At 39.4% G+C, this 12,001-nt stretch overlaps 1 protein-coding gene across 1 annotated transcript in view; it reads right to left on the bottom strand.

Annotated features, from left to right (window-relative positions):
* The window catches only part of mrvi1 (murine retrovirus integration site 1 homolog), a 46,511-nt gene extending 35,450 nt beyond the window's left edge, over nt 1-11,061 (bottom strand). The window contains exons 1-17 of the mRNA XM_049560109.1: nt 10,990-11,061; nt 10,767-10,886; nt 10,496-10,676; nt 9,427-9,485; nt 9,279-9,339; nt 9,023-9,181; nt 7,172-7,289; nt 7,023-7,073; nt 6,859-6,936; nt 6,717-6,773; nt 6,565-6,624; nt 5,443-5,498; nt 4,549-4,642; nt 4,324-4,455; nt 4,145-4,230; nt 3,162-3,879; nt 473-620 (exon numbers count right to left, since the gene is read on the bottom strand). Coding sequence (XP_049416066.1) covers nt 473-620; nt 3,162-3,879; nt 4,145-4,230; nt 4,324-4,455; nt 4,549-4,642; nt 5,443-5,498; nt 6,565-6,624; nt 6,717-6,773; nt 6,859-6,936; nt 7,023-7,073; nt 7,172-7,289; nt 9,023-9,181; nt 9,279-9,339; nt 9,427-9,485; nt 10,496-10,676; nt 10,767-10,886; nt 10,990-11,008 — 2,197 coding nt within the window. The 5' untranslated portion in view covers nt 11,009-11,061. The remainder of the gene's footprint in view (nt 1-472; nt 621-3,161; nt 3,880-4,144; nt 4,231-4,323; nt 4,456-4,548; nt 4,643-5,442; nt 5,499-6,564; nt 6,625-6,716; nt 6,774-6,858; nt 6,937-7,022; nt 7,074-7,171; nt 7,290-9,022; nt 9,182-9,278; nt 9,340-9,426; nt 9,486-10,495; nt 10,677-10,766; nt 10,887-10,989) is intronic.
* Nucleotides 11,062-12,001: the final 940 nt, after the last annotated feature.

Raw genomic sequence — 12,001 nt, 5'->3', positions numbered from 1 at the left:
TTTTCCTTATTCACATTTAAACCTTTCTGCTTTTGTTAAATTCTTACTGTAATGCACCTAAAATCCTAAGCTGCGTACTTTGTGAGCAGACGTAAATGTAAAAAGGGCTGAACCACAATGGAAACAATAATTCACAAAAACAAAGTATTAGAGGGCTGTATTTTTTTTTTTTAAAAAAAGAGAAGTGGCTAAAAATACTTACCCTCACTGTGTTCACATAAAAAAAAAAAACAGTCTGACCTCCCCCTAATTTTCCCCACGGCCGCCCCACTTTGATAAATAACATACGCTCCCTCAGAGCCCGCTCTCTTTTCCCGCTCACTGTACCGGCTGTTGTGTGCAATGTAAATATCTGCTGTGTCTATTTTCAGACATCCTCAGGGGTTGCCATTAGAGAGGAAGTAGCTTTAATTCATCTGTGTCTCACAGTGTACCCCTTAACCACTCTAACAGTGCACTGCAGCCATCATACCATTCATGGGTAGCTGAGGAGGCTCGCTGACTTCTGGGATTACAGGAGATGGAGGAGGACTGTCTCCGTCCTCAGGCTCCACGTCGGACTCAACCTTAAGGCCTGTGACGTCTGTTCCAGGATGAGCGGGCAGACTGAGACCTGGACTCTTTAGAAAAGTAGAGACAGAGGGAACTGTTTGATCACTGTCTTACATAAGAGACGTTAAAGACAGACAACAAATCAACTTCATATGTTTAACAGTCGGGGAGCTACAATTTATATAACGTTAAATAAAATGAAATCACTACATGAATACTAGTGCGAGTACTTTTACTACAACTATAAATTTAAGATTGTAAGACTTTTTTTTGCATTTGGGTCAAAGTTCAGTGACTGAATGTGAACATGAAAAACCTCCCAAAGCTATAAATTTTCAAATCTCTATTTTTGCACACTCCCTTACAACAGTCACTCCCAACACTGGGGTCAGGACGCCCACATGGGTCATCAGATGATTACCAGTGCAGGATGCAAGAGAATCTAAATGTTGCTGTTTGTTTTTTGGACATTTATCTAATCTTTGCATTTTCTTTAAAATACTACATAGTTTTACGTCCTGAGGTCATTAGAAGTGACATCATTGAATAGGACGTAACTAAGTACATTTACTCAAATACTGTACTTAAGGGCAATTTTGAGGTACTTTACCTTCACTGAAGTATTTCTACTTAATGTACTTCTACTCCACCTCAATTTAGAGGCAAATATTGTCCTTTCTACTTAGATTTTGTTTTATAACTTGAAGGAACAGTGTGTAAGATTTAGGGGGATTTAGTGACATCTAGTGGTGGAGACTGCAGATTGCAACCAGCTGAAACTTCTCCCAGTTAGAATTTCCTCAGTGTTTATTGCTCAAGAGATTTTTTACCAGGAGCAGAATTATCAGCAAGGTCTCTTCTCCTCTCCAAAAGAAAAGGACCTAAGGATTTAAGCTGATGAAAACACTGAATAAAGAGACTGTGGTGGCTGACATGAAAACGCAAATGGCCCTATTTAGAGCCAGTGTTTGGTTTGTCCGTTCGGGGCTACTGTAGAAACATGGCGTTACAACATGGCAGAGGACAAGAACACATTATTCTATTTCATTTCTGACAATATTTCCCCCTAAATCCCTCACACTGGGCATTTAAGTTACTCTGCAGATTCAGATGAATAGCACAAAATATAATTAAAAATTCAATTACAATGTATGATTATAGGTCAAGATAAGGTAAATCTTTATTGATCACAAGCTACCCAGCAGATAAAAAATATGCAGTAAATGAAATGAGCTCCACCTTACCAGCTGCGACACATCCATGTATTAATATTTATGATCCAATTATAAATATATACGGTTCTGAAATGGACCATTCTACAAAATTAATTATTTTACTTTTGGTACTTTGTAAACACCATATTTTTTTTCAGTTTCCTGTAAATATAACATATTTATTTCATTTCGAATTGTCTTTATTTTTGTCAACAAGTCGGGTTTCTGTTCCCTTTAACGCTGCGACTCAAGATCTTTCAATTCTCTAATGCGGTCCGTCAATCTCCCTCTCATCATTTTCTTCTAGAAACGTTTTTATTTATTTTCTTATCTGAGTCTTACATTGTGGGTTGTTTGAGATGTTTGTATTTAGCCTGCGCAATGTTCTTCCCCAGTTGTCGTGATCAAATAAAACGATAGGTCCAATATCACAACTCTGGAATCTATGGCATTCTCTCTGTAACACAAAGAACTAATACTTTTGGTACTTAAGTCTGTTTTAATGCAGTCTGATGCATAATGCAGGACTTTTACCTGTAACACAGTAATGTATTTATACTCTGTAGTCTGCTATTTTTGCTCAAGTAAACAGATATGAATAATCTTCCATCACTGCAAATGAAACAGTCTAAGAATAAAAAATGACCCTTTGAACTGACAACTCAAAGACATGCACCTTGTGACGAGGAGCTCAAAGGAGACAGAACTTTGTATCACGGCGTCACAAGCAAAAAAGTTAGGAAACCTCTGCCCTACATTTAACTGATAATGTGGCTTTTTAAAGGACTTTATGCAAATGATTTAAAGGAATTTTGATCTTTCACAAAAACATTATTAATCATCGCATGAGTTCAAAAGTTTGATTTGTTAGTAAAATGCAAAGTAAATTGGAGCTCAGAGACCACATTCCTCTATTTTTGTGATAAGAGTGCAAGTGCAGTCATAACCTCAGCTCCAAACCATTAATACCAGCGTGATTTATTCTGACAGGTTTTGTTCCCGCAGGAGTGTTTGAGCTCTGTATGATGAAATAAATCCCTTATAATAAAAACGTCTCCATGGAGCCATTTGAGATTAAATCTGGATCACATTATAAGTTAAAATCGTGAAAATAGTTCACTGGTATTCATGTTTTTAAATACTGACCTGACGATTCTGGAATTACAGATATACATTTAATTTTAAATGACAATTTTCTGCTGCTAATATTAACTTCTCTGTGTTACTGTATGTGAAATTTACTTAATTAAAGCTATACTTGAACATGTTCCAACATAACTTTTAGCAAAGAAACATACTTCTTACTTTAACCACTGTGACCTTTTAAAAGCAAGATCATTGAAAACTGTCACTTTATCAAAAAGCAAACACTGATTTTTTTAAACACAGACAAACCTGAGTTGGAGCTTGTTCTGTGATCCTGGCCTCCATAACGTTCAGCTGCTCGTCAGTGTTGGCTGCTCGGTCCAGAGCCTCCTCCACCCTCTGAGTGATGCTCTCCATCCTCACTCTCACCTGGCTCACTCTCTGCTCGCTCTCTCTCACCAGCTCGGCAGTCTCCAGGGCGCTGTTAACCATCACCTCCATCCTTCTGAGGGTCTCTAGGAGGCCGTCTGCGGTCACCCGAAGCTGGGTTTGCTCCTGCTCTGCGGTGGCTCCTCCTGTACTCTCCGTGGCCACTGCAGCATCCCTCTGATCCTTCACAACCTTCTCCACAGCTCTGTCTGGTTCCTCTCTTTCTGTGTTGGTTCCCTGGTCGATGTGAAGACTGCTGCTCTTTTGCTCGGCAACACAAACCTGTGCAGATCTGAGAGAGGCTTGCAGGAGGCAGACCTGTTCCCTCATATCAGTGATGGTCTGCTCTGCTTGCTGGAGCTTTACTTGTGTGTCTGAGAGCTCCTGACCTGACTGAATTTCTTTTGTCCGGGCCTTAGCCCCCTCCACGCTGCGGGCTTTCCACCAGTTCACCACAGCCACCTTCTTGGCCTCTTGGTTGGGAGTCTGGCTCCCAGTCTGGCTTTGCTTTTGCTCCTTCTCCCAGGCTCTCCACCGCTCCTCCACCTTCTCCCCTTTCTCCTCCCACACACACTTGTGCAGCTCCAGCTCCTGCAGCCTGAAACCACCATGGCAGCTTTATAAACATCTTCTCTACACACTGTTATGTCTGTAGTTACCAAGGGGTACTAAAACTGCACTTATGCCTGAGGGTCTAACACACAGTAGATAGTAAATCCTATCTGTTGCGTAATGGAGATGCCCATAAATTCATTGTTAAAACCAGACACCCGGAGAAAGGTTCTCAGAACTAGAGAGGCTAACATCAACCAAATTCAGCCTGTTACCATAACAGGAGAAAGCAAGGTAAAAAACTCACATACACATTGACAAGCTGCTGCTTGATGCTTGCCTGTTGCTGCTGGCGGTGAGGAACAGGCCTCTCCTGTGTCTCTACAGGAGCAGAGTCCTGCATGTGAGAAGACACAAAAGAGATAGGACAAATTTATCCACATACATTTCACTTTATTTAACAATCATCATATTTACTGACTCTCCTCACCCTCTCTGGATACTTATTATGCAGTAGATGAGTGATTTCTGTAGACTTGATCCTCTGGATGATACTCTGAATATCATCACTGTGTGTCTGCAGGGATGGGAGGCTGATGTCGTCCAGAGCTCTGTGATGCTGCTGCAGACACAAAGGGCAGAGCCGTGACAGTCAACATATAACAGGAGATCAGCACCATGAGAAGGTAACCTGCAGACAGCGAGCGCCTCCGACCTGCTGCATATCCTGCATTTCGCTCTGCAGAGAGCGGTGGTTTGGAGGATCTCGACTGTAGATATTCTGAGGGCTGATACAGTGTCTGTCGTACCTGCCAGGAACAGAAAGAAGAAAAACTCCAACTCACTATGTATTAGCTGAAAACTCACATTTAATTATTGTACAATTAACATGCAATAGATCCATTTCACTGACAGGAAAAGCACAGAAGTAAATGATAAAATTGAAGGTAGCTGAATTACATTTAGCTGCTATTGTGCATGCTGGTTCTCTCTCACACTGTCATGGTTTACTGGGACAGTTGAATTAATTTCATGCATAACACCAGTGCTTTTCCTACAATAACAAGTCCACTTCTCGGCTGTGTAAAAGGCCTATTGTGCTGAAATTCTCTCTAAATTTTATTTTCTTAAACTCTTTTTTTCTTCAAAACAGTACAATATCTCAGGTTTTTACAAAACTATGTGAGCTGACGTGTCTTAGATGCTAATCAGATTGTCTATAGACATAACCAAGTTACATTTAAGCTTTTTAAGACCTTTTTAATATCACCTTATATGAACATTAAGACCAAACCTGCAAGGGGAATACACATTATAGATATATATATGTGTGTGTCTGTCAGGCTGGAGAAATTTTCACGGTAATGTGACCGAAAATATTTAAGACCCATCAAATTTGAATTTAAGACAACGTAAGGCCTTATATTAAGAAAACGTACTTTAAGACATTTCAAGACTTTTTAAGGACCTGTAGACATCCTGCTAATGCACAGTTCTGTTTCCACTGCTCAACATCATGCGTCTTTGTCAAACAAGGAAAATAGGTGTGAATAAGTGATTTAGTGTAGTTACATAGAAGAAATTTCGATGTGGACACAGTTGGAAGTACCTCAAAAGAGCTTGTTGTGAATGTTCCTGTAACCTTGCCAGTTCCGACTGCAGACCCTGCAACACCACAACACAGTTTACGTGGTAGTTAAACCACCTTTCAACACCATTTAATAAAATATAAATACATGCAAGATACTTCAAATAGTCAGTTTTATCGTTACATATTCTGAGGTTGAAATATTCGCTGATTGTTGTAATACTTCAGTCATCACTTTGAAATGACTGACATTAATGTTTGCATCACATCACATTTAGAATTTGTTTGTTTTCATGATTTTACATGATGTAAAGTACCTGCATAACTCTATATTATGAGAAATCAAGTAAGATCCACTTAAGGGGATACTGTGCCGAATTTCATCCAGCTCTGTATCACAACAATGTGGTTAACTTTCCTCCATCTTACCAACATCTAGATCTCCCTGCTCATCTCTGGCTGTTGCTCAAACTACAGATTGTGCTCCCGCATTTTCATTTGCCTGCCACCGTGGATACAAAGACCCACCCCTCTCGCCTCTTTCTCTTAAACACAGACCAATCCCCAATCAAACAGCATAACTAGGCAGCGCTGATTAAATATAAGCCAAGATTATATTACAGTACTGCCTATTTATCACCTTAAATGTCTTCAGAAACATATTTTAATGCACTGTTTGACTGTAACATGAGAATTTGTGAACACAACGTTGGTGCCATACTGTTTCCTGTATCGGAAAAACAGAGGCTGATACAGTATGAAACAAGATCCTGTGACTACAATGCCTATTTTCTCGCCTAAAATGTTCTCAGAAACATATTTTAGCTTACAGTTTAACTGTAATTCAAGATTGATTGTTACCAGCTGGCTGTCATATTGCTTCCTGTTAAAAAACTGCTAAACTCACATTACATCATCCGCGTGATGCAGTGCAGTGCAACCTGGTAGTTGTATATTTTCTACCTCTTCAGCTAAAGCAAATGCCACAGCCCAATTTCAAAAGTATCTGCATCTTTTTACACCACAGCCAATTCTTATGCAAACACTGTCTTTCCAGCAGTGAAATACTTTGATTCTATTGCTTAAAAAAATAAACTTCTTTCAAATTCAAAGTGTTGTCTCTGCTTTGTGTCAAAAACGTACCTCAATCATGTTGTGATTCTCCACATGAGAGTTCTTCATCTTATCCATAAGAATGTCTTTCTAAACGGGAACATATCAAAGTAAAGTTAAGAGACAAAATAAGAAATATAGATTGACATTTTTTTCAGATGAAAATACACAGATAGACCAACCTTTGTGATTTCTCTGTCTCTCAGCGTCAACATAACCAGGGTTTCCTCGAGTCCGGCCTGTAAACGTTCAGATGTTTAGCTCTCTGTTCAAACATCATAACGCAGAGACAAACACAAGAGTGTTTTATTGATCTGTCCCTACCCTCAACTCAGCGTTTACTTTTCTCAGTTTGTTGATGCTATCTTCAGAGCACGTCCTTTCAAAGGTGAGTTTTTCATTCTGTGTCCACACAAAGAAAAAAAACACAAGTTAGTTTTCTGAAGGAAAGTTCATACATTTGGACTTAAATATAAGATCTACATTACCTTATCTTCAAGCCTCCTAATGTGAACCTTCAGGCATTCAACCTCATTACTCTAAAAACAAAAAAGGTTTACATGCAAATAGGTGCCATAAAATATACATTGATCTCAGAGTATGGCTTCACTGGGAGGACAGTCAGCGTGTGGTGTACCAGTTTGGTGCAGCTGGTCTGGGTGCGGCTGGCTCTCTCCTGGGCCTCTTTAAACGCCCGACGGGTCTCCTCCAGTTCTTCTGTCAGAGATCTGGCTCTCACTGCTGACCGCTGAGCACTGCACACACCACAGAAACATCAGAACTTATTGTTTTATTCACCTCTACCCACGGCCAAAAAACATGAGTAAGATCAGAGATTTTAATCTGTTAGCACTGTAATCTCAAATCATGGAAGAGTGAGGCTTGAGCCACACTACCTGAGGGGCTATAGTGCAGTATTCTTTAATAAAGAAACTCTCTCTATATTGTAGGAATCATGTGAGAGACAGCTGTTGTTTGAAAGATTCATGAATGACTCCATGAATGAATGAATGTCACCAATGAAGGTAGAATAAAATAAACCAAATAACATAAAATATGATAAATGACTCAATCACATGACTCAATCACTCGAACCGTTTCAGTTTCAGAGTTCATTTTAAGACTTTATTATTTGTCTACAAAGCACTTCATGGATTGGATCTCAGTCATGGGCCCCTGTCTGTGGAACAACCTGTCCTATCACATCACATCTGCATATAATGCGTGCTTTCCTTGTCTGCTCAGTTGACATGTTCTATGCATGTTTGGAGAGCATTTTGGTCAGCTCATGTTGTTTTAAACATGCTACAGAATTAAAATTTGCTTGACTTGAAATTTAACGTTTGAGTTCTATAAACTCCAGGTACAAATAATAACATTCCAAACACATATAGTCCTGCCTCCTGCAGGTAGCTCCTGCAATCATGGCCCTGTTGCTTTGGAATGACCTGAATGAGAAGATCAGGCTTACCGAATCAGTGACTTCTTTTAAATTGTTTTTCTAAACTTGCAATTATTATTACTATTTCTTTTCTTTTTTTGCTTTCACTACTTTTATTCATTTTATTTGTATTAATTTGTTCTGACATTTTGTGTCTTGCATTTTGCATTTTTTGTCTTTGTTTTAACTTTATCCCAACTTTACCTTAGTTTTGTCTTACTCATGTTTTGTTGGACTGTCTGGCTCTCTGTTGCTATATTGCCTTCTGAATATCCTGATTCTGCTTTTGTTTTGTCTGTCAAAGAACTTTGTAAACTCTGGTTTTTAAAGGTGCTATATAAACACAACTATTATTATATTAATATTATGTGATGGCCAGGCACAGATGCTGATCTCTGCTTATTTGGGAGTTTGCTGTGCTACAAATTGTTCACTGCATTCATAGTAGAAAATGCTAATCTGATTGATTTTTAAATTATTCTGCTGGCTTCAGCTAGCGGCCCCTGTTTGACTGCAAATTAAGCAAATTGGTCTCATGCTTCCCTCAGGTCAAATAAACACTTATTTATTAGTTTACTCCTTCTTAAACATGTTTCTTACAGTCAATCTCAATTTCCATCAACAACTTACAAACATACCTTTTCACTTTTTCAATTCAAGCTTCTAACTCTGATAACATTCTCATTATCTGCAGCTACTGGCAGGTAAAAGATGTGTGTGAGGTGATGTGATACAGACGTGTCACTTGTATGTGATCTGAATCAGGCTGTATTGAAGTTGGTTGCTTACTGTGATGTATGATGTTGACCTTTATACTCCCTGAACTCTGCTCCTTTTTAAATATTAAATGTGTTTTATTTTCTTACAGATTACAAGTTATATTTTGTGTTGGACGTTTACTCTGAAGTGACACAGGAAATAATGAATTTAATGATGACAATGATGTGCTTTTATGAGGACTGTGAGTTAAGATAATCCTTAGTTACAGTATAATCCTACGTACAGTGACTGGATGATAAATAAGGAAGAAACTGGTCAACCCTTCACCTCGCCAGCTTTGCTCGCAGCTCTGTGACCTCCAGAGTGAGCTGCAGGTTTGCGTCCTCACACTGAGCCACCGTCCTCAGCAGGCTGCTGTTCTGCTCGCTCAGCTTGCGGTGAGCGTGCTTCAGTTCAGCCACTGTGCCTAACAGGTCTTTTCCATCACTGGAGCCAAACAAACAGTTAGTGGTGTGTAAGTATGAAAACACATTGATTAGAGACGGTAAACACATGCAGTGATTAAAGGGGTGAAATGACTGACCAGGAACACTGGTGGCTCTCTGAAGAGGCAGCTTTGCTTTGTGAAGCTGAGAAATCCAGCCCTGAAAGGAAATGTGGTTTAGTGAATCCATGAATCTGATGTGATTTAGACTTTTGTCTGAAGTCTGAGTAAAATAGTCACAGCCTACCATTTACAGGCACTTTAGAAGAGTCAGGGCAAGATACATGACTGTCGTCCACATCAGAGCTAAAACACAGAAAGAGTCAGTGGGTTAGTTCCCACAACTCATAGAAAAAGCTGATAAATAAATCAACCATACACTCACTGGAAACCGAATGATTTAAATGGAAATAACCCACTGTGTTTGTAAAATGAAAATAAACATTAAAAACAATAGTTTTATTGAATTTAATTAAATCTAAGTAAATGAGTTTCTTGCAGGACATCATCCCTTCTTTCATTTCTAGGAATAATTTACCTTGTTGCTGCCTGAAAAGCAGTAATGAAAGAAGCATTAAAGGTATACTACGCAGGATTTCCAGGGATTGTTTGTGAACATGCTTGCCAGCAAAAATAAAAATAAAAGCCAACCACAGATTCACTCTTGTTTGGCATATCACCTCAGTGAATCTGCTTTTACGTCTGGAACCTTCCACCTACAACGGGCTTGAGACGTGCACTCGTTGAGGACAGTCACCAATTAACCTGCATGTCTTTGGACTGTGGGAAGAAGCTAGAGTATCCGGGCACAAACCACATTGACATAGGGAGAAGATGCAAATCCTGAACTCCCCACCCTGGGTTCGAACCAGAAACCCTCTTACAGTGAGGTGACAATGTTAACACTGTGCCGTGTCACCAAGTGACATGGATATCAAATACAGACTTGATGGTTGGAAATCCATATTGCACACTGACATCCAGCTAAAAAGAACATGACCATGGCTTCTTTTATTCCCCAGAGTGATGAAAAAGTCCTGCTCTTTAAGAGATGTACTGGTTTACTGCATTTAACACCACATTTTGTAATTTAATATGATGCTTTTTAGCCATTCAAGACTGCTGATATTTGAGCACAGTGGAATAAATTTAGCCGACTACCTTTAAGCAGTGTAAAGGCAGCCACTTAATATAAAGGTGTTTGCTAAATCAACTTTAGAAGCATTGAATATAACACTTAAGTACTTCTTTAATGTAGCTACACACTTCATGCCAGATTAAGGGTAATCAGTTTCCCTCCTGCAGTTTTGCTTCACCTGTCCTGGCTGCACTGTGCGATCCACTCTCTCATGGTGGAGTGGAAAATCTCTCTGCTCACATGAGGGTCCTGACAATCCGGGTCGAGCAGCCGTCGCAGGGCAGTCAGTCTGTCCTGCCCCGAACTCTGAGCCGTCATGGTCTGCAGGTACTGCACGATGGTGGAGGCCAACACTTCCCCTGAAGACGAGCGAGACAGTTTCTCACAGATCATGTGATTATTTCAGTATATTTGTGGTAAAATCAATCATCAATCATAGGCCTGAGTACCTGTGCTGGAGGTGTTACATGCATTATACATGATGTCCAGGAGTTCATGTTCAGAGAATCCACTTGTGTCTTTATTGTCCTCGAGCACATCCCTTGTCCCACTGCCAGCTGACTCCCACACTGAACATGCAGAGAGGGGCAGAAGTTGATGTAAAGAAAGACGATACACTGTAAATATCTGTTTGATACTTTTATAAAGGAACAAAGTAACTGTAACACTTACTGTCATTGCTGTCAGACATTGTGTGTGTTCCTCCTGAACCTCTGCTGTCACGCTCCTACATGGCCTTATATTCTAATAAACATGAAATACAGCTTTATCTCCATTTATTTCATCTAAAGGCCAAAAATCAAAGTAGAAATACAGCTAAAAATTGAACCACACATAAAAATCAATTAATAACCATTACATTTTATACCTCCTCTCCAAATCTGACTGCTTAATCCTTACATGTGTGCAGTGGGATCTAATCAAAGGGTCACATATCACATATTTTCCAATTGTCATTCTACAATTAGGTAGAAAAATGTGACGTTTATTAGCTCTTGTCTCTAATAATGATGGTAATATTGTGTTAAAATAATAGCATGTCTTTAAGGAATAGCACAAAACAGCTAAACCAAAAAATTCATTTTGTATGTGTTAAATATACAGAGATGGCAGCGTTCTATTAAATTGTGTGTACATTTGGACTGAGCAGTACTTCTTTTGTCCTACAGTAACACAGTCATCAAATATTACTCTATAAAGATACACAAGTCATAAAAATAAATTCTTACTTCTCAGTCCGGGACAGTTCCTCTGAAAAACAAGATTGTCAAATGTCAAATCTTCATTTTCAAAATTAATTTTCTCGTCCTTCTTTGACTCACTGTGATATGAGCACAAGAAGACTTCAAGATACCCATATGCTTGTTTTCCCTGCTTCACATCAAAACCAGCTGACATCCCCTCACAGCCCCCTCTCCCACCCCATCCTCCTCCACCTCCTCCTCCTCCTCCTCCTCACCTCATCCCTCTCCTGCCAACGTGCTGCCCTGCTGAGGTCTCTGACAATGATGCAGTTAATGGATTTCAATTGAAATTCACCAGTTTAACATATCAAATGCAGTCTGACAAGCCTTTCTGACACATTTTAAACATGCATTTCCTTTGTAAATCAGTGTGTGGCAAAGGATATAACTCACACTCCATTAAAAATACTGCTAGTGCTACTGAAACTAATGGTTCTTAA

The sequence above is a fragment of the Epinephelus fuscoguttatus genome, linkage group LG2, assembly GCF_011397635.1.
Source record: "Epinephelus fuscoguttatus linkage group LG2, E.fuscoguttatus.final_Chr_v1".
NCBI lineage: Eukaryota > Metazoa > Chordata > Actinopteri > Perciformes > Serranidae > Epinephelus > Epinephelus fuscoguttatus.
The sequence above is the reverse complement of the archived record's forward strand: the minus strand, read 5'-3'. Positions and strand labels throughout refer to the sequence as shown.